Below are 27,562 nucleotides of genomic sequence, written 5' to 3'. Positions count from 1 at the left end.
ATAAAAATACTGCTGTAAATACAGAGGCAAAAATGCCCAGCAGTAGGTTGGCTATGATGGGGAGCTCTGTCAGACTAGAGGACAGAGTCTGAGAGCAAAGCAGGCACAGACACAGAAGGCGGGGTGCTAAATCTGAATGCCGCATTCACAGACACTTGGAGCAAACTCTGACAATACCCAGACCACTGGTACAGGTGGCACTGCTGACTCACCGTCATTGGGGGTTTCCTGAGTCTTTTATACATCTTCTTGTAGCTCACTAAACACCATCTGCAGGTGACAGGCTTAGGGGTGTGGCCAGGTCCTTTGTGTCAAAAGGCTGGTCCTGGGGGACCAAACTTGTAACTAATCTGTAGGTTAACCAGCTTGTCTGGGGTAGGATTCCGATTGCTCCACAACTTACGCCTCCAGAAGCTGACTAACTTCCCTGCTCCAGGGCCGGGGAGTCCACTGTGAAGTGTTCGCTCTCTCACCAGCCGTCCCCCAGATAGGCCCTCCTACTGCCTAACCTTTGCCCTTTCTAATTGCCCTGATCTCATCCTAACCTCCATAGCTGTGTTTAAAGTCCACCTCTGGGAAACACACAGATTGAGCGTTCCAGGTAATCCCTTTTCCAGTCCTGCCTGGCATCTGGACTTCCCGGGACACTGGCTGGGGGAGTTTGAGGGGGGACCTCAGCACCCACCTGGCTACAGGATGACGCCGGCCGTCGGCTTCTTGATCTTGTGGCTCAGCCTGGCTGGTGGCCTGGCGCAGAGCGACACCAGCCCTGACGCAGAGGAGTCCTATTCAGACTGGGGCCTTCGGCACATCCGGGGCAGCTTCGAATCTGTCAACAGCTACTTCGATTCCTTTCTGGAGCTGCTGGGAGGGAAAAATGGCGTCTGTCAGTACAGGTGCCGATACGGTGAGTGAACGGTTTCTCTTCCTGTGAAACTATCGCTGGTGGACCTGTGAACAGCCCGAGCAGGGCCACAATCTGTCATGCACTTTTCCCCTGTTATCCACTTCTTAGAGGGTAGTTGCCAGATTCAGAAAATTAAAATGCAGAATGCCCAGTGAACTCTGAATTTCAAATAAACAACCAATATTTGTTTAAATATTTGAGATGTTTGGAACATGCTTATAATGACAAATTACTGATTGTTTATCTGAAATATATATTTCACTGCACTTCCTGTGTTTTATCTGGCAAACCTACTCCAAGGAGTTTTGCAATACTCGTTCCCTGGGGCCATTTTAATGGGTTTGTTTTGAGGCAGGTAGATACTTAGAAAAAGGTGGCAAGGAGGAAAACGAATAGGTGATGTCTTTGTGAGGTGCTCCTGGGGCTGAAAACTGAAGCTGATCATTCAGGGAAAATTTTGAGCTTCCTCAGTCACTCTGTGCCTAGCTTGGAAATGGATTCTCCTCTCACTCTCATACAGTTCACCCCTTCCTCCCAACTGTGTCAGTCTCTTCGCCTAACCCCACCCCCACCCCCAACCCCATCCCCATCCCCACCCCACCCCACACCAAGAGAGCTGTCCCTGCCTCAGTCAGCAATGGTAGGCCTTACGTGAGTAAGATGGGCATCTGCCAGCCGCCTCTGCCCACCAGGGATCAGTCCCTGAGTGACCACACTGTCCCCTCAGGCCTGGTCTTGGATGTGGAACTGAATGGGTAGGAGCACTACCTCGCCCAAGTTGTAAAGAGGGTACATGGGAAGCTGCGTGCAGGCCTAGCTGCAAAACAGCAGACCCTGAGGCCCGTTCTTGCTTTCCCCACACTGGAATTCAGTGTAATGGGAGCAGAAAGCGGGGCCCTGGACCTTACAGCTGGGAGGCAAGGGGTAACTTCCAAAGAAAATGTTTTTGAAAGCATACAGAGTCTCCTAAAAGCATCCATTTCATTGTTTAGTTTATCAAATGTTTCATCGTGGGATTAAGAGATGAAAATGGTGATTGAGCCTAGAAGGAAAACATTTGAGAAATATTCTCTCCAGACACAACAGATAAAACTCAGCTTGGAGAGAGACTCAAAAAAGCCACACACTTGCTGGGATCAGCCAATGTCTTGCACTCCTTTCTTACCCCTGAGCAGGGGGAATCTCTTCTTAACAAACTGAAAGTGACTAAGAGACTGTGGTTAACATTCCAGAACCAAAATTTTTACAGAATAGAAGCTTTAACCTCAGAGGGAGATAGTGAAAAAAAGGAAGCTGCAGCATCTCTGTGACGATTCCATACAGTAAACCTGTGCTAGGGCCCACCTGGACTGCTAGCCACGTCTTCATCCAAGGTGTGCTGGACAAATGCAGAGATGCCTTGTCACAGAGACCATGCTCACCAAGTTTGCATGGATGAGGCAGGAAAGGGTTAACTCCAGGTATTTGATAAACACAGGTGCTCCTTTCCTCCCTAGTGGCAACACAAGACTTATTAAGTCTGTGGTTTAGCAAATAGATAACAGCAGGATTTTTTTTTTTTTCTTCTTTTTCCTTTCTTTAGGGAAACAAGACCCAAACCCTCTTCTCTAGTAAAATGGCATTAAAAGATTTCAGCAAAGTTTGGTGCAAGTTTCCACCTGGGTCAGTCGATGCAGCAATCACTGGTGGGGGATGGGAATAGTCAACAGAGATATTACAGGGTCACAAGTAACTCCAGTCACTCTGCAAAATGGAACCTGTCCAAAGAGGGACCTGAAAACCATATAGGAAAGAGGGGGTTAACCCTTGTTACCTTTGGAATGCAGAGAGCCAAGAACCTGAAGGCTGCACCCAAACTATCTTCTCAAGAAGTACAAACTATCTTCTCAAGTTGATTGAGAATCAAGCAGGCTTTTGAACAGATAACATCTAATAACTAACTGTTCTTTTACAGTTTGCCTTGTGACACATTTCTTGTGCAAAACACTTTCTTCAAAGCACTGACTCCCAATCTTGCCTGTGCTGCAAATCCCTTTAAAGGGCTTGTTTAAAAAGACTGCTTCACCCCCACCCCTCGTATACTGATTGGGTAGGTCTGGGGCGGGGCCAGAAAATCTGCATTTCTAAGAGTTCCCAGGTGATCTTGCTGCTGCTAGGGTCCTGGGATCACACTTGGGGTGGGGGTGGGGGAACTCCTTTAAAAACTGCAGTTTTTTCATGTCTTCCAGGAGGAACAATTTAGCAACAGTTAGTCTACAAGAAAAATTGCCGTTTGGTAGGTGCTTATCACCACTTAAAACAGTGGTTCCCTACCTCACTCAGCACTTAGAATCACCCGGGCGGCTCTAAAAAACACTTGCTGCCCGAATCAATTAAAAGGGAATCTCCTTCGGTTGGACCCAGACATCATTATTTTTAATGTTTCCCAGGTGATTACAAATTGCAGCTAAAGTAGACAACACTATTTAAGGGATCATTCTGGAAGAACTTCAGCCCATAGTTGTTCAGACAGGCAATTTGTGCTTGTATCCTGCTAGCCTGTCATCACTATTTGCCACACTTCTTCTACCTACAGTTTGTTTTCATGTTAACACACAAAATCTGCATTTACCAAAGGATTGGGCTATAGAGATTCAACATGAATCAAGAGCATACATGGTACACACACCTGGTCTCAGGAGTCTGCACTAATGTGAACACGATTGCCTCTCCCACCTCAGGGATTCTGATTCAATAGCGCTGTGCTCAGGACAGCACAAATGGTCCTTGAACCAGACTTTGATGGAAAAAATCAAGGGTTTGATCTGGGGGTGGGGGGTGCAGGACATCTCATTGCTAGTGACCTTGGACAGTTCCCTAACTTTCTCAACCTTTGTTTCCTTATGTTTATATCTAATGCTAATAATATCTATCTTGCAAGATTGTTATAAGAATTAAAGACACTGTATATATAAGAATTAGTGCTGTTAGAAAGTGAAAGTCACTCAGTTGCGTCCAACTCTTTGTGACCCCATGAACTGGAACAGCCCACCAGGCTCCTCTGTACATGGGATTCTCCAGGCCAGCATACTGGAGTGGGTAGCCATTCCCTTCACCAGGGGATCTTCCCGACCCAGGGATTGTATCCTGGCCTCCTGCATTGCAGGCAGATTCTTTACATCTGACCCAAGCTACCAAGTAGAGCATGGCAGGTACCAAATTTTATAAATGTTTGAGAAAGATGGTCTGGAGAACAAGTTAACTATGCAATCAGATTCTTCCGATTCTTTTTCAATACAAAATTTAAAAACACAGAAATCCTAGTGGCTGGAAAACACCCTCTCAGCTTCTGGAAGAAATCATCAAATGATGATTTAGATATCCTGTGCCTTTATGAAGGTCTCTGGGGCAGAGTTTCTGTGTCTTGTATATCATGATTTAAGTTATCAGGCACACTGTCACACTTGGATAAAAGGATAATTTTCTTCTTAGGTTAAGTTCTAGGAAAGCAGGTATCCTTAAACATCAGCGTTCTTATTTTCTAGAGAAGTTTTTACCTGTTTGAAATTTTAGAGCAGAATTTTATGAACCTGTGAGTTTGTGTATTTTTCCAGGCAAAGAATTCACAGCCTTCATCAGATTCTTAGAGGATGTATAGCCTGAAAAAAGGAAAGAGCTATTGACTTAGAGGGCAAAGGTTGTTCTCAGGAAAGGTGATGAACTGTCGAGGTTTGCCAGGTTGGGGGGGGCGGTGGTTCCTGGGACGAAGGACTTTAAATACTGAAACAGGGATTGTCCCGGACAAATCTTTGGGACAAGTTGCTCACTTGACCTCATATAGTAACTGAATCTATTTTAGCGACTAGAATAGAGTTTATTGCTTCAGTTAAATTATCACAGTTCTGTTTTGCCCCCTTGCTGTGTTCCTCATGCTGTGTTTGAGGGTTTCTGGCAGGAAACAAAATGTGCACTTCAAATTCAGCACTCTGACCACTAGGTCAACCCCTCTGCCGAACCAGCTGCGGTGGGGAGAAAGTTTACAGCCTCCCGTGTGGCTTAACCCTTAACCTGGGTGATAAACCCCAGACATTTTCACTGTGACAGAGAGAAAAACCGGATGGGCCCAGAAGGTAGTGGACCTGTCTGCTGGTAGAACTCTCATTTCATGCCTAACTCCCTTATTTGTCTTTTAAGTGTTTTGTGGTGTTTCACTTTAGTCAGATGTTTTAAATTTCCACAAGAGCAAGTCTATCGGTACTTCCTTTATATCTTCTGCATTTTTTGTTTTGCTTAAAGGACCATTCTCACATCAAGATCAAAACAGTTTTTGGCTTGTTTTTCCGTGAAAGCATCTGTGGCTAATATACATAATGAATGAGTGTTGCTGTGTTCTGAAAAGAATTTTGATGAGCACTAAATTTTCAATTTCAAGTTTCATATATCACAAAATATTATCCTTGTTTTGACTTTTCCCCCAACCATTTAAAAATATAAAAATTATTTTTATCTGGCAGCTTATACAAGAACAGCCAATGGGCTGGACTTGGACCAGTATTTGCCAAGCTGATCCAGAAAATCAGGTGGTCAGTCTCCTATAGGTAGCCAAAACCCAAAATAAAACTAGTTTGTGGCATCGTGCATAACTGATGCCTAGACTCAAAACATCAAACTGAAAAGACTCAACACAACTCAAATCTGCTCCAACTGTAACGTGTGAATCTGGTACATAATTTCTGTCTGGACTCAAACCATCACCTTTTTTCTTAGAATTTTTATTTCAAGCTTCACTCCTCAACAGACTTTCTGCAACTATCATGAAACATTAAATACAATAAAAGTAACTGTCATCAATAGCAGGCCAGGTAGGACACGTCTATAATTGGTGATCCATTATCTTTCAAACTGGGAGTTTTATCTTCTGTGAGTTATCAAGTCCAAAAAAAGCAGAGGGTAACTCAGGAAACTGGACTGAGTCTGCGGCAAAAACCCTTGAACAGAAAAAGAGTTAAGTTTCACCATCATATTTAGACATTTGTTTGTTTACTGAAAATTTCCCCCTGATTTCTATAAACCTAGTATAAGTAGAACATTTGTAAAATAACAACCCAAAGAAATAAAATCACCATAGTCTCACTTCCGAGAGATAATACGCATTTAATTGTGTGATTATTTCCATATGTATAATTTGATTACTAGTATTATTTAATACACTTTACCCATTCCCCTACTCCCAGTGCAACACACACACACAACAAGTTAGTAGAGTATCAATACTAAGTTATATTTCTCAAGGCCTTTGAAAAGTAATGGAGGAATCACTGGTGGGCTGGCAGACTCCGTCAACGAGTACAGGACACTTCCATTACAAATAATAAGAAAGGCTAAGTGGAAATTAAATATTAAAACAAATACATATACACTCAAGCTAGAAAGAAATAAAGGGAAACCTTCAAGTTCCCGAAATGAAGAGGAAACACAAAACGGAGTGCTAGCAGGGGCTTGTGCTGCTGTGGTCCTTGGAGGTGTCAGCCTGGAACATTATATATTGACTCCATGGGCTGAGGAATGTGCTTTAGTGACCATACAGAGAGAGGAGAAGAATTGTAAGGTTTGGGAAGTTGGAATTGAACAGTCTGCAGAAAGTTTAGAGCCTGGGAAACTGTCTAGTCTGTTTAAAAGGGATTAGAAGCAGCAAGGATGCTTTCTCTCCACCTGGGGGTGGGGCTTGGAGGAGGAATGAATACCCACTAAAAAATCACTACCTGAAGCATATTCTATGTACAGATGAGGAATCTGAATCTCTTCAGTTGGCCTGGTATGAGTATCCCAAGCTGAGAAATTAACAAATACCTGTGTGTCTCAATTATCCTCAGTCTCCTAGAGACACAGCAAAAGCTATTAGGGACTACTCTGCAGTATGTGACTCAGGGCACAGGAATTCTTTTAGAAAAACAATCCCTTCTGAAAACAACTACATACCATTTGAAAAGATAATCCACAATGAGGGAGAGTCAGTGGACATTAAAAAATGAAAGGGCATCCCAAAGACTGGAGATAAAAAATCATAATGTTTGAAATTATTAAAGACATAAAAGGATAGAAAATGTAATTTAAAAATAAAACAATGAAAATGAATACATAGATTTGAAAGATTTAAATAGAACTCACAGAAATAAAAATTGTAGTCATCAGAAGAAAACAATTCAGTGGATGGGTTACATATCGGATAATCTAGCAGCTAGTCAACCTATAGATAATTAGTAAAGTAGAAAATAAATTGATGAAGCTAATAAAAATTCAGTACAGAGGGAAAAATAGGGAAAATATAAAAGAGAGATTAAGATACAAGAAGGACAGGATCAAAAAGATTCACCATTCAGTAGAACGAGACCCAGAAGGAGAAATTATAGAGAATGAATAAACAAAAATTCAGACAACGGCTGTGAATTCTCCAGAGGTGAAAGAGCCCAAGCCTTCAGATTGTTCCAGATATATAGACCACTTATAGATACACTGTAGTGAAACTGTGAGGACTGAAGAAATTGGAACTTCTGTATATTTCTGGTGGAAATACAAAATAGTACAGCTGCTGAAAAAAGCAGGCTGATAGTTCCTCAAAAAGTTAAACAGAATTTCTATATGACCCCCAAATTCCACTCCTTAGGTACATATACACGAAAGAACTGAAAACAGATATTCAAACCAACACTTGAAGACAGTTGATCATAGCAGCACTATTCACAAATAGCCAAAAAACAAAATACCATGGAAACAAATACCATGTCTATTAATGGTGGATGAATAAACTAACTGTAGTAGATCCAGAGAATGGAATATTATTCATACATAAAAAGGAATAAGTACTAGTACATGCTACAACGTGGATGAACATGAAAGATGGAGATTTTTCTAAAAATGGGTATTGGGTTTCTTTCTGGGATAATAAAAATGTTCTAAAACTAGATTATGGTGATGGTCTCACAGCTAAAACCCACTGAATTATGTTAAACGAGTGAATATATAATATGTGAATTTTATCTCAATAAAGCTGTTGTAGAAAAAGATGTAATGAAAAAAGATTCAAATCATAATGGCAACTGCAATAGTTAAGTATTGCTGAGAAACAAGTGACCCACAAACTTAGCAGCTAAAAATAGCAAACATTTAATAAACATTTACTGTATCACACAGGGTGAGGGATCTAGACGCTCTTCTGGGTGGTTCTGGCTCTGAGTTTCTAATAAGGGTTCTAGTCACACTGTCTGTTGATACTACAGCCTCTGAAGATATGACTGAAGCTGGAGATCTCCTTCCAAACTCATGTGGCTGTTAGCAGGAGGCTTTAGTCCTTTGCCACATGGACCTTTCCATGACAGAAGTTTGTAGTCTTTTATAATGTAATTTTGGAAGCAACATACTTCCATTTCTGCCATATTCTGTTGGTCACACAGACCAACCATAGGACAGTACACACGGGTATAAATACACCAGGACAGGGAAAACTGAGAGCTATCTTGAACCACTGTCTTATAAACACGTTGTACCACAGCAACAAATACCCAAACAGACTACCGCAGAGACTTCTTATTGTCCCCGTTTTTTCTACATTCATAAGTCCTCCTTCCAACTTCAAGCAGGGCTCATGGCTGCCTACATTGAAAAAAAACCTTCATTTCCTAGCCCACTTTTGAAGTAGGTGTTGCCATATGATTAAAGTCTGGCCAAAGGGAAGTAAGAGGAAGTGATGTGTGTAACATTCTGGAATGGGTTATTAAAGAGAGGGCCTCTGACCTTTTTACCTCCTTCTTCCATTCTGCTATTTGTAATATGGATGTGTTGGTTGAAGTACCATCTTGGATCATGGGACCCAGGGCTGCATTCCAGGGCTGGTAGAGCAGAAGGTTAGAAGTAGCCTCAGTTCCAGAAAAGGGCAGACATCATTCCAGCCTTCTGAGCCTTAATTTTAGATCCTGATATTCTTAAGATATTCTGTCTTGTTTAAGCATCTGAATAATATAGTTTGTAGGAGATATAATAAACATATGGAGTAAATTATAACACTCTATTGAAAGACATAAAGATCTAAGTAAATGGAAAGCTATATTAGGCTCATATCTGGAAATTTAGAATATTCTACGAAATTCAGTTGTCTCCAAATTAATCTGTAAAGTCAATGTATTTTCAATAAAAATCCTGATGCTGTCTCTTGTAGAATGTAATAAGTGGACTCTCAAATTCATATGCAAGAGTAAATGTCCAGGAGTAATCAAGACAATTTTTAAGAATAAAAGGAAGGAGAGCTTTAAAGCATAGACTTAGCATCTAAAACTTAAAACAGAAAGATGGGGTGTAAAGAGACTTCAACTATACTTATAACATTTAATTAAGCATAAAAAAATTTATAGCAAGTTTGGCAACATTGACATTCATTGTCTCTGTGTAGTGGGTACATAGGTATTTGTTTCTCTGACTTTAGTGTTGAAATAGTTCATAATAAAAAATAATTAAGAATAAAATACCTGATAGGAGAAACTTACAGAAGAGAAAGAAGAAATGCCATGTGTCTCACTTGGAGGATTAATTCTTGGCTTATTTCCTCAGTCTTTTGCTATGTCTTGCATCTCCTATAAGAAGCAGAGGAATGAGGGGAAAGAGCATGGGTTTCGGAGACAAACAGGAAAACTGGATTTATATCCCAGTTCCTCCCACTTTCTATATGACTCAGGCAAGTCACTAAACTTCTTAGTCCCATATTTCTTTCCTGGATAATGGCATAAAAATACTCACTGCAGATGACTGTTCTGAGGTCATCTAAGGTCAAGGTTATCTTTATCTGTAATGACTACCCTTGATACACTGACAAGGCTTCTCTGTCAGTATTTGCAAGACTATAAAATAACCCAAAAGCCATGGAGGAGAAACCAAGAAATCCAAAGCTTTTCAGATAGTTTTGCCTTAGTTCTATGACATAAAAAACTACAATATTGTATAGGCATGTTTTCTTTGTATTTTGGTAAATAATGCTTTGCCTACATTTATGGAGTCTTGCAAAATTTCCTTCAAGCTATTCTAAAAATGTTTGTGGTATTATTTTAATTCTGATCCCTTAAGTGTATGATCAGGTGGTGGTCTTTGTGTATAGTATGTGGTCTTACAGTGGATAGAAGAATGAGAGACCTTAAGTTTTAGTTTGGTTTTGCCATGGACCTCATCTTCAAGGTCACCCATGTAAGAAATGTTAGAATTGTTAGTAAATAAATGCTCATAAAACTCTTCAAGATTGGGAGAAAAGTGCCAGTCTGGTCTGGAGATTATTACTTTTTTATGATATCATCACTGTCATCATCACCACCTAATTTAAGTCGGTGATGAGCAGTGACTTTTAAAGGAAAAGCTGAATATACTTTTACACAATTTTTATTTGATGAATGTTTCCAAATGCTTCATTTCTAAACACTTCTTCCTGCTTCTTTCCTCTCTTTCCCCTGCTAGGAAAGACACCAATGCCCAGACCTGGCTACAAGCCTCAGGAGCCCAATGGCTGCAGCTCCTATTTCCTGGGTCTCAAGGTACCAGAAAGAGTATGTACACCTCCATTGTTTTCTTAGTTGACTGGTTTTGACTAATCTAAGAGGTCTCTCTGATGGAACTCATCACTTATGGAATATGGTTGAGCAATATAATTAGTATTTTAAACTGGATACAGAGAAAAGGAGATAATTTTCAAAGAAAGCATCTGATTTCCTTTTCTCAGGTGCAGCTGTCCCTCAGATTAGCCATTGGGTAGTGAACTTTGAAGTCACCAGTGCAAACATCAGCTGAGCCTTAGCAAACCAAGCATAACTTAATTTGAAATAGATCAGACAAGTGTGACTTCTTCAAATTGGTGAGACTTTCTAGAGATGTACTGGAGCAAGCTGGTACTGACCAGTGAGGGCTGATTGCTGTATCCTCAGGACTTTTGCAAGTGGCCGACTTCATGTCTGAACTGTTAAATCAATCATGTTTGGAGTATTAGCACCATAGAAATCTGTAAACACACACACACACCCATATCGTCCCCTGCCAACCAGCTGCTGGCTAAAACATTTTTCACTTTGCCACTGACTATTCTCAAACTATCAGCTTCCTCTAAAAACAAGTAATAATTAATTTTTTAAAGACCCCTCAGAAACCCTTTTACCTTTTTCACTTTAGAAAAGAAGCTTCATGTAAAAATTGGTAGAAGGATTTCATGTCTTGTTTTGGATTCTAAGCTGGTCCTACTCTTGTATTTCTTGCCTCCAGTGTCCACAGCTATCAGAACTAGTGTGTTTTCTTTTGTAGGAGCTCTCAATGACCTTTTACATATTCCATAGACACACAGTCTGCCTGGTTGATTGTGTGGATTTAATCTGCAGCTCGTACAGCTGTTGGGAAGGTTTTGGGTCTTCTTCCTTAGCCACACTGCCCCTGGATTCCAACTGTGGTTTTTTTTGACACCTTGGGATATGGGTCACCCATTGGGGTTTGCTCCTGAGGCTGCCCTGGAGGACTTGGGTCTGCCCCTCTGAGGGCCAGGTGTGAAGGTGGTGCAGCTGCTTGGGTTGCGGGGGTTCTGGCAGCTCCAGGTACTCAGGGGAGTTGGTGGCTAGAGGAGCAGGAAACATAGTGCTCTAGAAGGGTACAGCAACCAGTATTGGCCCATATGCACCAGTATTCTTGCCTGGAAAACCCCCCTCCCTGACAGAGAAGCCTGGCAGGCCACAGTCTGCAGAGTTGCAAAGTCAGACACTACCAAAGTGACCCTGTGCACAGAGATGCAAGACTCTTTTTGCCTGTGGCAGCTCTGCCCCAGTGAGAGTTGAGGGTGAATGTGGCACAGCTGCTTGGCTTGTGGGGACCTTGGTGATGCCAAGTGTGCAGGGACATGGACTGCCTCCGCTGCAGGAGTTATGGCCCTATCAGAGTCTTTTTTCTTTTTCCCCCCAATTATTTTTATTAGTTGGAGGCTAATTACTTTACAATATTGTAGTGGTTTATGCCATACATTGACATGAATCAGCCATGGATTTGTATGTGTTCCCCATCCTGAATCTCCCTCCCACCTCCCTCCCCATCCCATCCCTCTGGGTCATCCCTCTTGTTGCTGGTGATCAGAAGGCCTCTTTGGCCAGTCTTTCTCCATAGCTCTACCCATTCAGGGACTTAGAGGGCTCCCTTGCCTGGGGCCTTTCTCTGTTGTTCGGTGCATCAGGCAGATAGAGGGACCCCCCCCTGGCTGGGGTCCTACTCTGTAGTTCAGTGCCTCAGGTGTTTGATGGGCCAGCCTCTATTGTTCAGCTACCAATGCTGATGTGTGGGGAAAGAGAGGCTATGGTGATGGCTCCACCCCCTCCACATGACTCAGTAGTATCACCTTGCTTCCATGGCTGCCTGGCTTTCCTCCACAGGCATTTCCCACCACAGTCTCCTTCCTCACATCCGTACCCCACTCCTGCCCCCATCTTTCTCTCTGAAGTCAACAGTAGCCCTCGCCCTGGTATTGCTCCACAATCCCTAAACTCCAGCTCCCAGCTGCTACGCCTTCCAGGGGACCAGCATCCCTGTCCGGGGTATGTATGGCTGCAGCAAGGACTGTCTGATTCTCATCCCCTTTAGGCTGCCACAGATCAGCTCTTTCACTCTCAGCCTTAAATGTTTCTCCTATGAATCAGACAATTGCCCTGATGTGGGGATCGGATCCCTGCTTCAGTTCCCCCACTGGCCAAGGGCTTACTAACACTCCTGTTTTTCCCCCTAGTTCCTTTATCCTACAGAGTTTTGCATGGTTCTATATATTCTTTTCTACTGGTCAGGTACTCCTGTCAGCTCTCAGCTGGTGTTCTGCATGCATCTCTGTGTCTAAAGGTGTATTCCTGATGTAATCGTGGAGAGAGATGTACTCCACGTCCACCTATTCCTTCGCCATCTCGTTCTCCTATGATTACTTCTCTTTATTCACTTATTGTACCATGTCCCTTCCCTCTTCAAGTGCATGCAAGCTAAGTTGCTTTAGTCATGTCTGATTCTTTGTGACACTATGGACTGTAGCCCACCAGGCTTCTCTGTTCATGTATTCTCCAGGCAAGAATACATGAATGGGTTGCCATGACCATGCCATTCCAGGTCATGAATACCCGAATGGGAATTCCCAACCCAGGGATGGAACCTACATCTCTTATGTCTCTGGCATTGGCAGGCAGGTTCTTTACCATTATGCCACCTGGGAGGCCCAATCAAATCTAACTTGTTACTTTGGAAGTCAAGGCCATCTATCAACTTGTCTTTCTCCCTAATTAAAAAGTACATATAATAAAAAACATATATCACACTGATAAGACCCTTGAATGACTAAACAAACTGGTTGACTTGCTTATATATGATTTACTTATCACTTCCTTTCTTTACTTGTTATATCTTAAATATACCTTCATCTAATAATCCTCTACAAAAATTCCCATTTGATATCTCTGTGTGTGGAAGTCTAGGAACTTAGTTTATGACAGATTTATAATTGTTTATAGGATACTTTATAAATGTGTATGTGTATATGTATGTTAGAAGTTGTTTGATCGTAGTCCCCTTGTGGTCAGGAACTATGTTCTATACCCTACTCTGTTCCCCAACACATTACAAACAGATACACACACTTAAAACAGTGCTGCATGGAATGGGTCCTTGCAAAATCCTGGTGACCTCTTTGTGAACTAAGGCTTAATTTTTCATACTTCTGAGCCTTGGAATCTTTGGTTAAAAAAAAAAAATCTCACACAGTAAAGGTTTTAGTTGAATTTGAAAGTGTTGAAGCTCTGTCCTCTTGCCTCACTTTCTGATTTTCTATTTTTAGCTCCATAGCGGCCTGTGAATTTGAAAACTACTAAAATGTAAAAGAAAAAGTAGAGAAAGGGGCCATTCAAAGTTATTAAACTAATGGCTAGATCATGATCAAAACTTAGCATCCTGTGACTGTCAACTTGATGTATTCTCTCCTGTCATCTGGTGCTCCTGAACTGATCTGAATCTGTAACAGGAATTTGAGAACAAAGTAGGCAAGGTTGCCTAAGGTCCTTGGTCTAAACGTGGCATTTTCTTTCTTCTCTTTTCTTCCTTCACTTTTCTCCAGATGGACTTGGGCATTCCAGCAATGACCAAGTGCTGCAACCAGCTGGATGTCTGTTACGACACTTGTGGTGCCAACAAGTATCGTTGTGATGCAAAATTCCGATGGTGTCTCCACTCTATCTGCTCTGACCTTAAACGGAGTTTGGGCTTTGTCTCCAATGTGGAAGGTAGGTATCTTAAGTGCATTGACCTGTGAGCAGAGAGGATGGTACCTGTTTTCACACAGAAATGTAACCAGAGCCCCTTTACTCAAAGAGACCATCCGAGTTCACTGATCTTTCTTTATAGAACTCTGTGACCAATGAAGCAAGGGGGAAGGGAGACTCTGGGCAATCCTTCACGAAAGTTCTTGCTGTCCTGCCCAGGAGCTGCTGGCGCCACTCCTGATGGACAGGGCCACACCAAAGCCTTCCCAGAGGATAAAAATCTATCCTCTAAGACCAGAACAAGTGTTGCCCAACTGGCTTTCATTATCCATTCCACTGTTAAATAATTTTCCATATCAGGAATTATTCTGTATAGGTCTATGGAGTTGGGTTGAAGCTTTTTTTTTTTCTTTTTCTTATTTTGTTCTCAGTAAGAGAAAGAGTTTCTAAAAACCTATCTTCTTTTTGTGTAAAGTTATCTATATCCTCGAGAATAATTATTTAAAAATGACTGCTTAGCTGCCTAACTTCTAGCAGTGATTCTATAATTTCTTTTTCCTAATTTATCTTAGGAAAATTGTAATTCTTTAGTTTCTGAAGCCCAAACAATATATCCAAGTATTAGTGTTGCATACTTTTAGATGGTAAAGTTTGAAATTCAGGCTTATGAAGAGCTGGCTTTATGCTACTGGGAAAGTCAGTCACAGGAAGAATCTTGGATCCTGTTATAGGTCAATGTCTAGAGTGTTGTTCTAAAGTGAATGTGCATAGACTTGAAAATATGAATAATTAATGAGGCTCTGTAAATGCACCTATCTTCTTCTTTTTTTTTTTTCCTATCTTCTATCTGTACCTATAAAAGGTGAAAAATGCCTGCTGCTAATCTAGGGTCAGGTCAAGTTACTCCCCACAATAAATTTTAGAACAATTTCATCACTCCACAAAGAAATCCCAGAGCCATTAGCAGTCTCACCACAATGTTCCCCTGTCTAGTTCTAGGCAACCATTAGTCTTCTGTCTCTTTAAATTTGCTATTCTGGACAATTCATATAAATGGAATTACAAATATGTGGTCTTCTGTGACTGGATTCTTTCATTTGGTAAGGTTTATCCATATTGCAGTGTGCATCAGTATTTCATTCCTTTTTAATTGCTAAATAATATTCCATTATATGGATAAAACAAGTTTTCTTTCATCAATTGATGGACATTTGGGTTGTCTCCACTTTGGACTATTATAAATAATTCTGGTATGAACATTTATTTACAAGTATTTGTGGTGACATGTTTTCATTTGTCTTGGATATATATCTAGGAGGGGAATTTCTAGGTTATTTGCTAAGTTTGTGACAAATTGATTTCCAAAATAGCTACCCCATTTCACATTCCCGCCAGCAATGTATTAAGGCTCCAATTTCTCCACATCCTTGCCAACACCTGTTATTATCTATCTATTTTATTATAGACCCTATTGGGTGTGAAGTTATATCTCATTGTGGTTTTGATTTACATTTCCCTGTGGGCTAATGATGTTGAGCATCTTTTCATGTGCTTATTAGCCATTAAATAATTGCTTTGGAGAAATGTCTATTCATTTGCCACCGTTAAAATTGGGCTCTCTTTTTATTATTGAGTCATAAGACACTTTATATATTTTGGATGTAAATCTTTTAAGAGATATATGACTTGCAAATGCTTTCTCTCATTTTATGGGTTGACTTTTCACTTTCTTGATGATATAATTTGTAGTCCAGAAGTTTTACATTTTGCTTAAGTCCATTTTTATCTTTTGAATTTCTTGTACTTTTGATGTCATATGTAAAAGGGCTTTGCCAAACTCAAAGTCACTATGTTTTCTTCTAAAAGTTTTGCTTTAGCTCATATATTTAAATCTATGATCCATTTTAGTTAATTTTTCTGTATGGTGTAAGAAAGAGATCCAGCTTCATTCTTTTGTATATGGATATACACCATTTGTTAAATAAAAGACTATTCTTTCCCACCACTTGTTCCTGCACCATTTGTTGAAAGAGACTATTCTTTTCAACATTAAATTGTTTTTGCACCCTTGTCAAAAAAATCAATTTGTCATAAATGCAGTGTTTATTTTGAGACTTTCAATTCAATTCTATTGATTTATGCCAGTACCACACTGTTTTTATTACTTTAATTTTGTAGTAAAGTCTGAAATCAAGAAGTGTCCTTCAACTTTGTTCTTTTTCAAGATTTTTTCAGATATTCTGTATCTCTTTCATTTCCACATGAATTTTAGGTTCAATTTGTCAATTTCTTCAAGAAATGGCAGGTGAAATTTTGATAAGACTTTTGTTGGTTCTGTAGATCCAATTGAGGAATACTGCCATCTTAAAATTATGTTTTCTGACCACTGAACATGGATTTATTTCCACTTATTTGGATCTATTTTAATTTTTTTAACTTTTTATTTTATATTGGAGTATTTTTTATTAAAAATGTTGTGCTAGTTTCAAGTGTCCAACAAAGTGATTCAGTTATACCTATACATTTATCTTTCTTTTCAAATTATTTTCCCAATCAGGTTATGAAATATTGAGCAGAGTTCACTGTTGGTACCTGAGTTACAGTAGGTCCTTGTTGGCTATCCATTTTAAATATGGCAGTGTGTACATGTCAACCCCAAACTCCCTAACTATCCCTCCTAGCAGTTCTATTAATAAGAGGAAAGTTCATAGCAATAAATGTCAACATCAAGAAATAAGATTTCACATCAAGAACCTAACTTTACACCCCAAAGAACCAATAAAAGACAAGCAAATTAAGTCCAAAGATTGTAGAAAGAAGGAAGGACAGAAGAAAGATCAGAGTAGAAACAAATGAAATGAAGACTAAAAGGACAACAGAAAAGATCAATTAAATTAGGAGATTTTTTTTAAAAAGACAAACAAAATAGACAAAACTTTAGCTACATTTGCCAAGAATAAAAAAAAAGGGGGGTGAAAATAAAATCAGAAATAAAAGAGAAAACATTAAAACTAATATCACAGAAATATAAAGGACCATAAGAGTCTACTATGAAAAATTATACACTAACAAGTTAGACAGCCTAGAAGAAACAGATGGATTCCTCAAAACAACCAACCTATCAAGAATGAATCACAAGGAAATAGGAAAATTTTGAACAGAACTGTTACTAGTAAGGAAACTGAATCAGTAATCAAAAATCTCCCAACAAACAAAAAATTTAGGATCAGATGGTTTCACTTTTTTTTTTTAAAAGGTGGAAAATTCCTATATATGTTAATTTAATTAGAGTAAATTTTACATGAAGTTAACAAAAACATCGAATTTCAAAAAAATCATTAATAAGCATTATTTCTTAAGAGAAGTCATTGAAATTTACAAAAAATACTAAAAGACATGAAAAAACTTTCATCATTATTTTGAAATTGATGCTTCAAATTTAGCCAAGAACATTATTCTCTACCATTTCCTCTCTCATCTCTGATTTCTGTTGTTATATCTGTTCCATGTCATACAGAAAGTGTCTAACCCAAAAGATCTGGGTTATTAAAACTCTGCACATTCCTAAGAAATGGCTATTTTCTAACCATGCTAGCTGATGACTAGCCCTTCATCAGCTCTGGGGAAGTGAACTCTTGGAAAATTCTGACTGATGAAATGTTTTGGATGCCTAAGATCTTGAGCCAAACTATACCAGTTGGTCTAGATGGCTTATACAACCAGTGTATTTTATGGTGAATACCTGCCTTCCTTCTGGGGGTCTGGGAGTACCAGTGACTGAAATCAGTCACATAAGCATCAAATGCCTATGTAACTGACGCCCAATAAAATCCTTGGACTCTAGATTCAGGTGAGGTTCCTGGTTGGTAACCAGATAGCTTCACTTTTAAAGTGGCTTCAACATTCAAAGAAAAATTAATCGGCTATTTAAGCGGCTTCAACATTTAAAGAAGAATTAATACCAATCCTCTCCTCTGTCTATGGGATACTCCAGGCAAGAATACTAGAGTGGTAGCCATTCCCTTCTCCAGGGAATCTTTCCAACCCAAGGATTGAACCTGGGTCTCTCTCATTGCAGGCAGATTCTGTACCATCTGAGCTACCAGGGAAGCCCTCTCAGTCTTTCAAAAAGTTGAAGACAGGACTTCCCTGGTGGTTCAGTGGTTAAGACTCTGTGCTCCCAATGCAGGGAGCCCAGGTTTGATCCCTGGTCAGGAAACTAGATTCCACATCTCCAACTAAGAGCCCATAAGCTGCAACTAAAGATCCTGCATGTGGCAGTGAAGACTCTGCAAGCTGCAACTAAGACTGGGCAGTCAAACTGAAAAAAAAAAAAAAAAAGATTGAAGAAGAGGGAAAACTTCCAAACAAGTCTTATGAGGCCAGCCTTACCTATACCAAAGCCAGATAAGAACACCACACACACACACAAATTTACAGGCCAATATCCCTGATGAATACAGATGCACAAATCTTTCACAAAATGTTAGTAACCTAGTTATTTATCCCACACTTGAATAGGGAAAGCTATAGGAAACATAACAGTGTTATTTGAGTCTTCTGGAAAAAAAAATGTAATTTTCCATGGAGTGAGCATAGTGATGTGGGAGATTCTGATTGCTAGTCATGGTTTTGACCTGGAGGCCCCATAAAAGGAGGGCATCTCAAAGTGTGTTCTGCTTTATTAGATTGGCTAGAAGCTTCTCTGAAAAAGCTTTTCAGAAATCTTTTTTTTTTTCCTTTTAATTCTGTATTTGGGTCACTGCTTCTAACTTTCCTCTGGGTATCATGTTATCCTTGGAAATACACTGCCTCTTCAAAATTACTCAAACTACTACTTGGGGTAGTCTTGTATAGTAACCCTTATATTTCTCTTAATCTTTTTCAAGTAGCCTGTGATTCCCTGGCTGATACTGTGTTCAACACTGTATGGACTTTGGGCTGCCGGCCCTTTATGAACAGTCAGCGGGCAGCTTGCATCTGTGCAGAAGAGGAGAAAGAAGAGTTGTGAGGAAGAGGCGATTCCTTCCCTGTTTTGAGTGACACCACTCAAGGCTGTCAGCCTGGGAGACGGTAGTATGGTGGATGTACCTCATCCTTTTCCCCAAAAGTTTGGATACCACAGAGCACAGAAAAGAACACTATTTTCCAGCTGAAAGTGAGTCTTGACCTTTGAAAAGGAGGATTGGAAAAAAGACACAGAGTGATTTGAAAACTACTCTTCACTTTAACACCAATCTCCCCAACCAAGACATATTTGCCTGGAAATTCAGTGCTTACTTTGAAGACTAAAATAAAGACTAAAATACTGGAATTCTTGGAATTGATAATTATATTAATAAGTGAAATTTTGGAGAGTCCAACCATTCGAGAGGCAATGACTTTCCTCTGGTCCATGTTTCAGTTGCTAATAAGCACCTCACATATCATAAAGTATAGTTTTTAGAAAATCTGAAAAGAGATGAATGAATTCCACTATCACCAATGTGCTTCCATTTCACTTAGAAGAGAACAGAACCCAACCTGGTAAGTTCCTCCAAAGACAACAATTATAACCACTGGTGCTGAGGAGTTAAGAACAAGACAAGGTCAGAGACTTACTTGATTAAAGCCTGTGGAGGTGCAGGTCAGACAGAGTGAGGTCTCTGGGGTTCCATTTTTTCCTTCATTGAACTGTTGCTGCTGCTGCTAAGTCACGTCAGTCGTGTCCGACTCTGTGTGACCCCATAGACGGCAGCCCAACAGGCTCCTCTGTCCCTGGGATTCTCCATGCAAGAATACTGGAGTGGGCTGCCATTTCCTTCTCCAGTGCAGGAAAGTGAAAAGTGAAAGTGAAGTCGCTCAGTCGTGTCCGACTCTTAGCGACCCCATGGACTGCAGCCCACCAGGCTCCTCCGTCCATGGGATTCTCCAGGCAAGAGTACTGGAGTGGGGTGCCATTGCCTACTCCGTTCATTGAACTAACCCTGTTGAAATTCCCAATTACTAAGCGGTGTTAGTGTCATGTTAAGATCTGAGAAGCATTTGGTACTGAAGACAGCTAGGAAAAGTCTGTGGAAACTGAAGGGAGTCAGAGACTGAGTCCTGGTTGCAATTAGAATCACCTGATGAGTATTAAAAACTCTGGTTCTCAGCACTGGTTGTAGATTAGAATCACCTGAGGAGTATTAAAAACACTGGTTCTCAGCACTGATTGTAGATTAGAATCACCTGAGGAGTATTAAGACCCTAAAGAACCTCTGGGGGCTGGTGCCTACATACTGGTATTTTAGAAACACTCCTCAATGATTCTGATGCACTGTGAGGCCTGAGGACCACAGAAGTCAGGGACTGATAAACAAAGGCCTGGGCCTATCAGGCTTAGCACTTCTTTGGGTTTAGTTACAGCTGGCCCTGTGCTAGGACGGCCGGGCTGAGCAGGGGTGGCAGCGCCTGTATGACCCAGGAAGCTAAACTAGTTATCCTTCAGCCCTTTACAGAAAAGTTTGCCAATCCCTGATTTATATTGTTTTCTCCTTTTTCTTCCTTTTGTTAATGTTAGTGGTTCCAATACAAATTGTTGGTGCAGCCTTTTCTAAAAAGAAAAGTAGAAAAACTGTTTTCTGATCTTCTGTAAAGCCATAAAACGAATTGGCATATTTAGCAAGTGGATTTAACTGCGGATAACATTTATCTCTGTGGTTTAGGCTATTTACTTCAATAAAATTTATTAAGCACCTACAAAATAGAGTATGGTGTAGTCTTATAGCTTTTTCTACTGTCAGTCTGAGGGCACAGAATGCCAAATAACAGGGCATATGTTGCCATATTTTAATTTTGTCTACTGTTCAGTCACTGAACCACTTAAATGCATGCTAATGCATGTTAAGTGCATGTTAATGAGTTTATTAACATTTATTAATTGAAAATAGTTTACTTAAAACAACATAAAAACCCCAGAGGAAAATATTATTCAGGAGAAAATCCAAATAGTTTATTTTTAGTACACACTTACAGTGATAAACTTCCAAATCCCCTATAAATATTCTGTATTTGAATGGAAAATTTAGGGTATAATTATTGTTTACATATTTAAGGAGTCAGTGGGTATTTAAGTCATAATTTCAAGCCACTATTTCATTTTTTAAATTCCTAATTTGAAATAATATACCCAACTTCTGATTTTAGTGGTGGTGCTGCTGCATTCTACACTAGGTGTTTTATTGCAGGAGAGAAATGGGGGAGCATGGGGGTGAGCTGTTTTGGGGGTGCATGGCACAGCTTTCCACATTAGGAGGATGAAGCTCCATCTGGAACAGGCTGGTCAGCAGTGAGGTGACTTTTTCTGATCCAATGGGCTGGAGTCAGAGTGAGTCGGTTCTGGGGGTTTGTCTAAACCCAAAGTGTAACGTTTAAAGCAGCATGGTGTTCAAGGGTGTCACTGATGTTCTCAGAAGACGAGGGGAGAATTCCAGAGAGACAGGCAGCTTGCAGGAGGACTTGGGTGGTGGGTTGTCTAGTCCTCCCAGTCGATGCTGATTGGACCACCCGTCAGCATCTGGCTCTGTGGACCACCGGCATCCTCTCCTCCTGCCTCACGACGCACTCGCCGGTGGCAGCCCTGAGCACAGCGGGAATGCTCGTCCGGCATCCCACAGACCAGGACCCGGCAGTGCAGGAACACTTCCTGGAGAGGTTACAATGAGAGAACAGAGGCGGTGGGGTCAGCCGCCAGGCGGGCATGCCTGCTAGAAGCCAGGCACTACCAGATGCTCCACATGTTTCATCTCACTTCATCTAATCAACCGCCTTTGAAACAGCTGTCATCCCCATTTTACAGATAAGGAAACTAAGAGGGTTAAAGAACTTGTCCAAATTCACACATTTAATAATGTGGCAAACATACTCAGTCACATGGGTGATTTAAAAACCTGACATCCACAACTTCTGCCTCCGTGCCTGGACACAAGAGAACTTTGTGAGGACAATGTCTAATAACATTAACATCTTGATTTGTCACATCAAGGTCTAGGCTTAATATGGGGTCCCATCCACTTTGTGTAAAGTAACAAGTTCTTTCTCCAAGCTTCTTCCTATAAGTAACTTCCCAATGCGTGCTGCCGAGTTGAAGAGGAAGATCAGGGTTAGCCATCATGGTTAGCAGTTATTTTGGAACAGTGATGAAGCTGGACCGCACATGAATACACTTGGATGCAGTATGGAAAAAACTGTTGGCCTCAAACTTTCTTTTGTTTAAGTGTTTCAACAATTCTAAAAAACCTTCCACCTCAACACAGTATATCAATATATGGCCTCTTATAACCTCTATTTACTTATATACATTAAAAAACTGTTTCCTATTCAATTTTCATTTAAATTTTTTATGACAGAAGTTTTTTCATATCTCCTTTTTCTATATTTTATTCTACACTAACTGCTTAATATTGCATTAATTGATGCACTGGTTTAAATGCCTCTTTCATACAGTACTCTATAAACACAGTCAACAAACCATGTTTTTATTTTTGTTTCTGAGAAGCTGTTAGAATTGAAATTTTTAGACTGATAATTTTATGGTTATTACACATTATCAGATTATTAATTAGTTGTCAGGTTATTACACAACTTTCCAGAAAGCATATCAACATTTACTACTACTATATACATCTCCCTATAGGCTTGAAAGTTGGGATTTGTAATTTTTATACATTTAATATGTATAAAATGTCTTATAATTATTTGAATTGGCATGTAAAACAGTGAAATACCGTTTTCACTGAACATTTCACTATTTGTCTTTTTGCAAATATTCTTTCCATATACTTTGCCATGTGACCACTACACAAGCTTTTTCAATCATACCTGCTCACAAGGATTTTGTATTGTAATCACATCACATTTTCTTTGAACAAGCCCAGTTATTTTATTGGGAGGGGGCAAATGATTCTGACATTCATGGAGGTGTTAAGATTCTAGATGGCCAGTTTTATAGTATTTTTCATAAAGGTCATGCAGATCCCAATGATAGGCTTTAGAATGTGAACAAGTTGGGACATTAGGAAGGCTCAGGTTCATGGGGGGAGAGGGCAGGCAGCTTTATAAGGTAAAGGTGTTCAGCTCACCTTGTGGTCTTTGCCCACAAACTTGAAGACGGGGACCTGAAAGTGCTTTGCGAGGTGATCCCGGGATGTGTACTGCTTTACCGAGTCATCTGAAACACAGCTGGGAGTAGGGCAGGACAGCACGTAAGAGCTGATTTCTTAAACAGAGGTGGAAAAACAATCCAGTCCAACATGTTTGGTCCAAGGAGAGGCAAACGGGGTGGAGGAGGTTGGGCTGCACTCAAGATTTTTGAGAATGAAGGAAAAATGAAATCCCTTCCCTGTGAAGGCATCTCAGACACAGCTCTGCTCATTAACACTCTCTGTCCCATCTTTCATTCACTGTACCCACAAACTGTGCACCAGGACCTCCTGTTAAGTCAATATACTGAAGTATCAGTAACAGCAACAACATTTATTATGAAGATATCTTCTGATACTGGGGTATCTTTTTAAGGCTGGTTTTTCATTTTTAATATATTGTAGGAATTCTGCATTCATGTACTTTATGACAGATTTGAGAAGGCTTTTCTTTAATGAGATTTCACTATATTTATCAGACACCTAACAGATACTCACCCCTGAAGGGGATCCAAAGGTGAGCAAACCCCAATTTGTACAACAAGAAACTGCATAAAGATGTCAGTTTCTTAGATATTAACTAGACCCTATTGGGAATCATTTACTTCCAAAATGTTTTAATACCTCTTTTCACAGATTTAATGCCAAATTTTAATTTGATAGGCTTTGAGATTTTAATCTCAGGTCTACCACTCAAAGTGAAACTCCTAGGCTCACCTCAGGGTTAGCTGGGGAAACAAGAGGGGTTATTGATTCTCTACTTTGAGCCCAAGCATTAGAATAGATGAACCATTTGTCCTAAAGGCCAGGGCTCACACATATATTGTCTTTTCCATTCTGAATTCAAAAGGAACTTTTACCTATTTTCCTTTTCGTGGATGCTTCATAGTTTCTGTCTACCAGGCCAGTAAAAAAGTGGGATCAGATATAAACACCTATAAAACTGGATACTTACTCCTCCACATACTTACAGAACACTTTCTAGTTCATTGCTAATTGCTGTTTCAGGGCAGTTGAAAAATCCAATAAAATTATTAAAAAACATGACACCTTGACTTGTATTACCACTGGTACCTTATTCCCCTAAACTGAAGAGGATCTAGAAATATAATGTGGTTTCTGTTATTTATTATATTTATGCACACATTGTCATTTTCCTGAGGTTAAATGAATCTATGCCATTTCTGATTATGTTCTCAAATACCTGTTGCATATCCAATCTGTGTGACACACTCTTCTGGGTGCGGCAGAGGGGTTAGAGATGAACAATGTGGTCTGTGATGTCAGGGAACTTAAAAGTCCAGTAACTGTGAGAACAGTAGTAATGTGACATTAAAATGGCACTTTTCATCTGAGTGCCTCAGCATTTTCAATTTATCTTTACCTAAAATACTATTTTTAAAAAACTGAAGTATAGGTGATTGACAATGTTAATTTCTGATATACAGCAAAGTGATTTAGGTATACCCATATATGTTCTTTTTCATATTCTTTTCCACTACTTCCAGGTTATTACAAGATATTGACTGTAATTCCCTATGCTATCCTGTGTGTGTATGCTTAGTTGTGTCTGACTCTTTGCAACCCCATGGACTGTAGCCCACCAGGCTCCTCTGTCCATGGAATTTTCCAGGCAGGAATACTAGAGTGGATTGCCATTTCCTCCTCCAAGGGATTTTCCCAACCCAGGGATCAAACCCACGTGTCCTGAGTCTGCTGCATTGGCAGGTGGATTCTTTACCACAAGTGCCATCTGGGAAGCCCTATGCTCTATGGTAGGGCCTTGTTGTTTATTTTGTATATAGTAGTGTGTATCTGTTAATCCTAAACTCCTGCTTTATCCCTTCCCCAAATCCAAACTTACCCTTTGGTAACTATTAGTTTGCTTTCTATGTGAGTCTGTTTCTGTCTTGTAAATAAGTTCATTTGTATCATATTTTAGATTCTACATATAAGTGATATCATATGATATTTGGTTTTCTCTGTCTGACTTACTTCACTTAGTGTGATAATCTTTAGGTCCATCCATGTTGCTGCAAATGGCATTATTTTATTCTTTTCTGTGGCTGAATAGTAAAAAAAATTTTTTTAGAGAAAGTGTGACAGAAAGAGTTGTTGCAAGGCAACACATTACAGAATAGAACCCAAGACAAATTCTGGCTCTGGATTCCGTGTTTGCTGTGATTAGACAATTCTAGTTCATCAACTCCAAGTTCATGTGCTAAAAGAAAGTAACAACAAACAGTATAGGATAAGTCAAAATAACTGATTACCCAAAAGTTGTCCAATGTTGGATTTTGGAATTCAATGTTTCTTTTTCTGGAGATAAACTTTCTAATTCTACTTTGCTTAGGCTTGCATTAAATTTTTTTGCATTCTCAGAGCATATGCCAACTAAAACTAGAGGGAAGCAAATCAGATGTGTTAAATATCAGGGGAAACCAGCCTGATTTAAATTTAAGCTGAGGACAATGAATAATCAACTAATTTACAAATATAAGTAAACATTATTATGTTTATTTTAGGACTCTGAACTAGCCCCAAATTAGTATTATGAAAACACTCATTCAATAATTCATTAGACAAATAGTAAATGACCTTTACTGTATGTAGGCAAAGAATTGAGGAAGACGAAAGGAAGATTTCTAGTTCTGGTTAGAACAATCAGGGAAGGCTTCATGGAGGGAAAAAAAAGTCCCAATGTGTCTCAAAGAACCAGTAAGAATCAGACATGAATAAAAAGGAAAGAAGATTTCAGGCAGTGGAAATGGCAGCTGCAGAATCAGGAGAGTGTAAGGAGCAACAGAAACTGTGAATTGCCCATAGTTCTCTTTGGCAGGAGCAGAAAATGGAGAAGGTAGAGGTCAGAGGGTGAGGCACAGTGAGCAAAACTGAGAGCTGGATTTTATCTTGAGGGAATATCTCAAATGCACCATTACTGTTCTTAGCTAATACTGTACTATCCAATATTGCACTAGAGATGAAACTATTTGCCTATGTATAGTGGAAACAGGTCCGCATAGCTGTGTTTTCGAGTTCTGCTTATGCTTTTGAACAATTTTAATATCTTCCATAGCATTGTTTTTGTGTGCACTAAAGGCTGGAAAATTAAATAGCACATCTTCTTAGAACTGTCTAAAATATAAGCATATAGTCCTAACTGACGGTCTGAATAAAGTTTATAAATAAACTTCACAAGCTTTATTGAGACTGTAGGTTACATGTTTTCCCAGTAAGTGGGTTAAGACTATATGTTTATGTTTGCAAAAGTAAATGCAAGGGACAGGAGAAAGCTTGTGATAAGAGAAATATTCACTGCCTTGATTGTAGTGATAGCTTCACCAGTATGTAGACATCAGAACTTACCAAATCGCACATTTAATCTTTTGGCCACACTGGGCGGCTTAGTTCCCTGACCAGGGATCAAACCCAGCTCCCTGAAGTGGAAGCAGAGAGTCCTAACTATTGGACCTCAAGGGAATTCTCCAAGCTGTATACTTTGAATAGCATATTTATTGTATACAAACAGCACTGCAATAAACCTGTAAAAAATTTAAAAGTAACCAAAACCCACCCCCCACAAAGTAAATCCATCGCCAGATCTACTTAGCACTAATTATGTGACTGAAAAAAAAAAGAAAAAATTGATGCTTCCATGTTTCATTTTAAAACTTCGTGGAGATCACTTTAAGATGGCAAGAAACCCAAAGGCCTGCCGTCTCCTATAAGACCTACCTCTAGCCATCCAAAGCAGCTCAGATGCCTTTTCCAGATTCTGAAAACAAGCTGAGGAGGCTACAGGAATCTGAAGCTAGAAGTACTCCTGCTGAGGCTGCTGCTAAGTCACTTCAGTCATGTCCGACTCTGTGTGACCCCATAGACGGCAGCCCACCAGGCTCCCCCGTCCCTGGGATTCTCCAGGCAAGAACACTGGAGAAGCCATTTCCTTCTCCAATGCATGAAAGTCAAAAGTGAAAGTGAAGTTGCTCAGTCGTGTCTGACTCTTAGTGACCTCATGGACTGCAGCCCACCAGGCTCCCCCGTCCCTGGGATTCTCCAGGCAAGAACACTGGAGAAGCCATTTCCTTCTCCAATGCATGAAAGTCAAAAGTGAAAGTGAAGTTGCTCAGTCGTGTCTGACTCTTAGTGACCTCATGGACTGCAGCCCACCAGGCTCCTCCGTCCATGAGATTTTCCAGGCGAGAGGACTGGAGTGGGGTGCCATT

At 40.1% G+C, this 27,562-nt stretch overlaps 2 protein-coding genes across 6 annotated transcripts in view; one reads left to right on the top strand and one right to left on the bottom strand.

Annotated features, from left to right (window-relative positions):
* The first annotated feature begins 558 nt into the window (after window positions 1-558).
* On the top strand, window positions 559-19,489 carry PLA2G12B (phospholipase A2 group XIIB). Of its 3 annotated transcripts, none has more exons than XM_061161775.1 (4): window positions 559-907; window positions 10,379-10,467; window positions 14,031-14,196; window positions 19,068-19,489. In XM_061161775.1, exons 1-4 carry the CDS (start codon window positions 697-699, stop codon window positions 19,184-19,186), a joined length of 585 nt encoding a protein of 194 aa, XP_061017758.1. In that variant the 5' UTR covers window positions 559-696; the 3' UTR covers window positions 19,187-19,489. The 3 variants fall into 3 exon arrangements, with proteins under 3 accessions (XP_061017758.1, XP_061017757.1, XP_061017759.1); XM_061161774.1 differs by having other exon boundaries at window positions 19,065-19,489; XM_061161776.1 differs by lacking the exon at window positions 10,379-10,467 and having other exon boundaries at window positions 744-907; window positions 19,065-19,489.
* OIT3 (oncoprotein induced transcript 3) overlaps window positions 4,291-27,562 on the bottom strand; it is a 42,865-nt gene continuing 19,593 nt past the window's right edge. For 2 of the 3 annotated variants that reach the window (XM_061161771.1, XM_061161772.1), the window contains 2 exons: window positions 23,277-23,376; window positions 19,626-21,841 (listed from right to left, as the gene is read on the bottom strand). In XM_061161771.1, coding sequence (XP_061017754.1) covers window positions 21,671-21,841; window positions 23,277-23,376 — 271 coding nt within the window. In that variant the 3' untranslated portion in view covers window positions 19,626-21,670. Of the gene's footprint in view, window positions 5,875-19,625; window positions 21,842-23,276; window positions 23,377-27,562 lie in introns of those variants that run through there. The other variant, XM_061161773.1, reaches the window with a different exon arrangement.

Source organism: Dama dama, chromosome 15 (genome assembly GCF_033118175.1).
Source record: "Dama dama isolate Ldn47 chromosome 15, ASM3311817v1, whole genome shotgun sequence".
NCBI classification, from domain to species: domain Eukaryota; kingdom Metazoa; phylum Chordata; class Mammalia; order Artiodactyla; family Cervidae; genus Dama; species Dama dama.
The sequence above is the reverse complement of the archived record's forward strand: the minus strand, read 5'-3'. Positions and strand labels throughout refer to the sequence as shown.

Bases quoted from the DNA above. Each gene is read 5' to 3' on its own strand.
- PLA2G12B (XM_061161774.1), top strand. From the start codon at position 697: ATGACGCCGGCCGTCGGCTTCTTGATCTTGTGGCTCAGCCTGGCTGGT. The intron at 908-10,378 runs GTGAGTGAACGG...TTCCCCTGCTAG, and splicing joins TCAGTACAGGTGCCGATACG to GAAAGACACCAATGCCCAGA. The intron at 14,197-19,064 runs GTAGGTATCTTA...ATCTTTTTCAAG, and splicing joins CTTTGTCTCCAATGTGGAAG to TAGCCTGTGATTCCCTGGCT.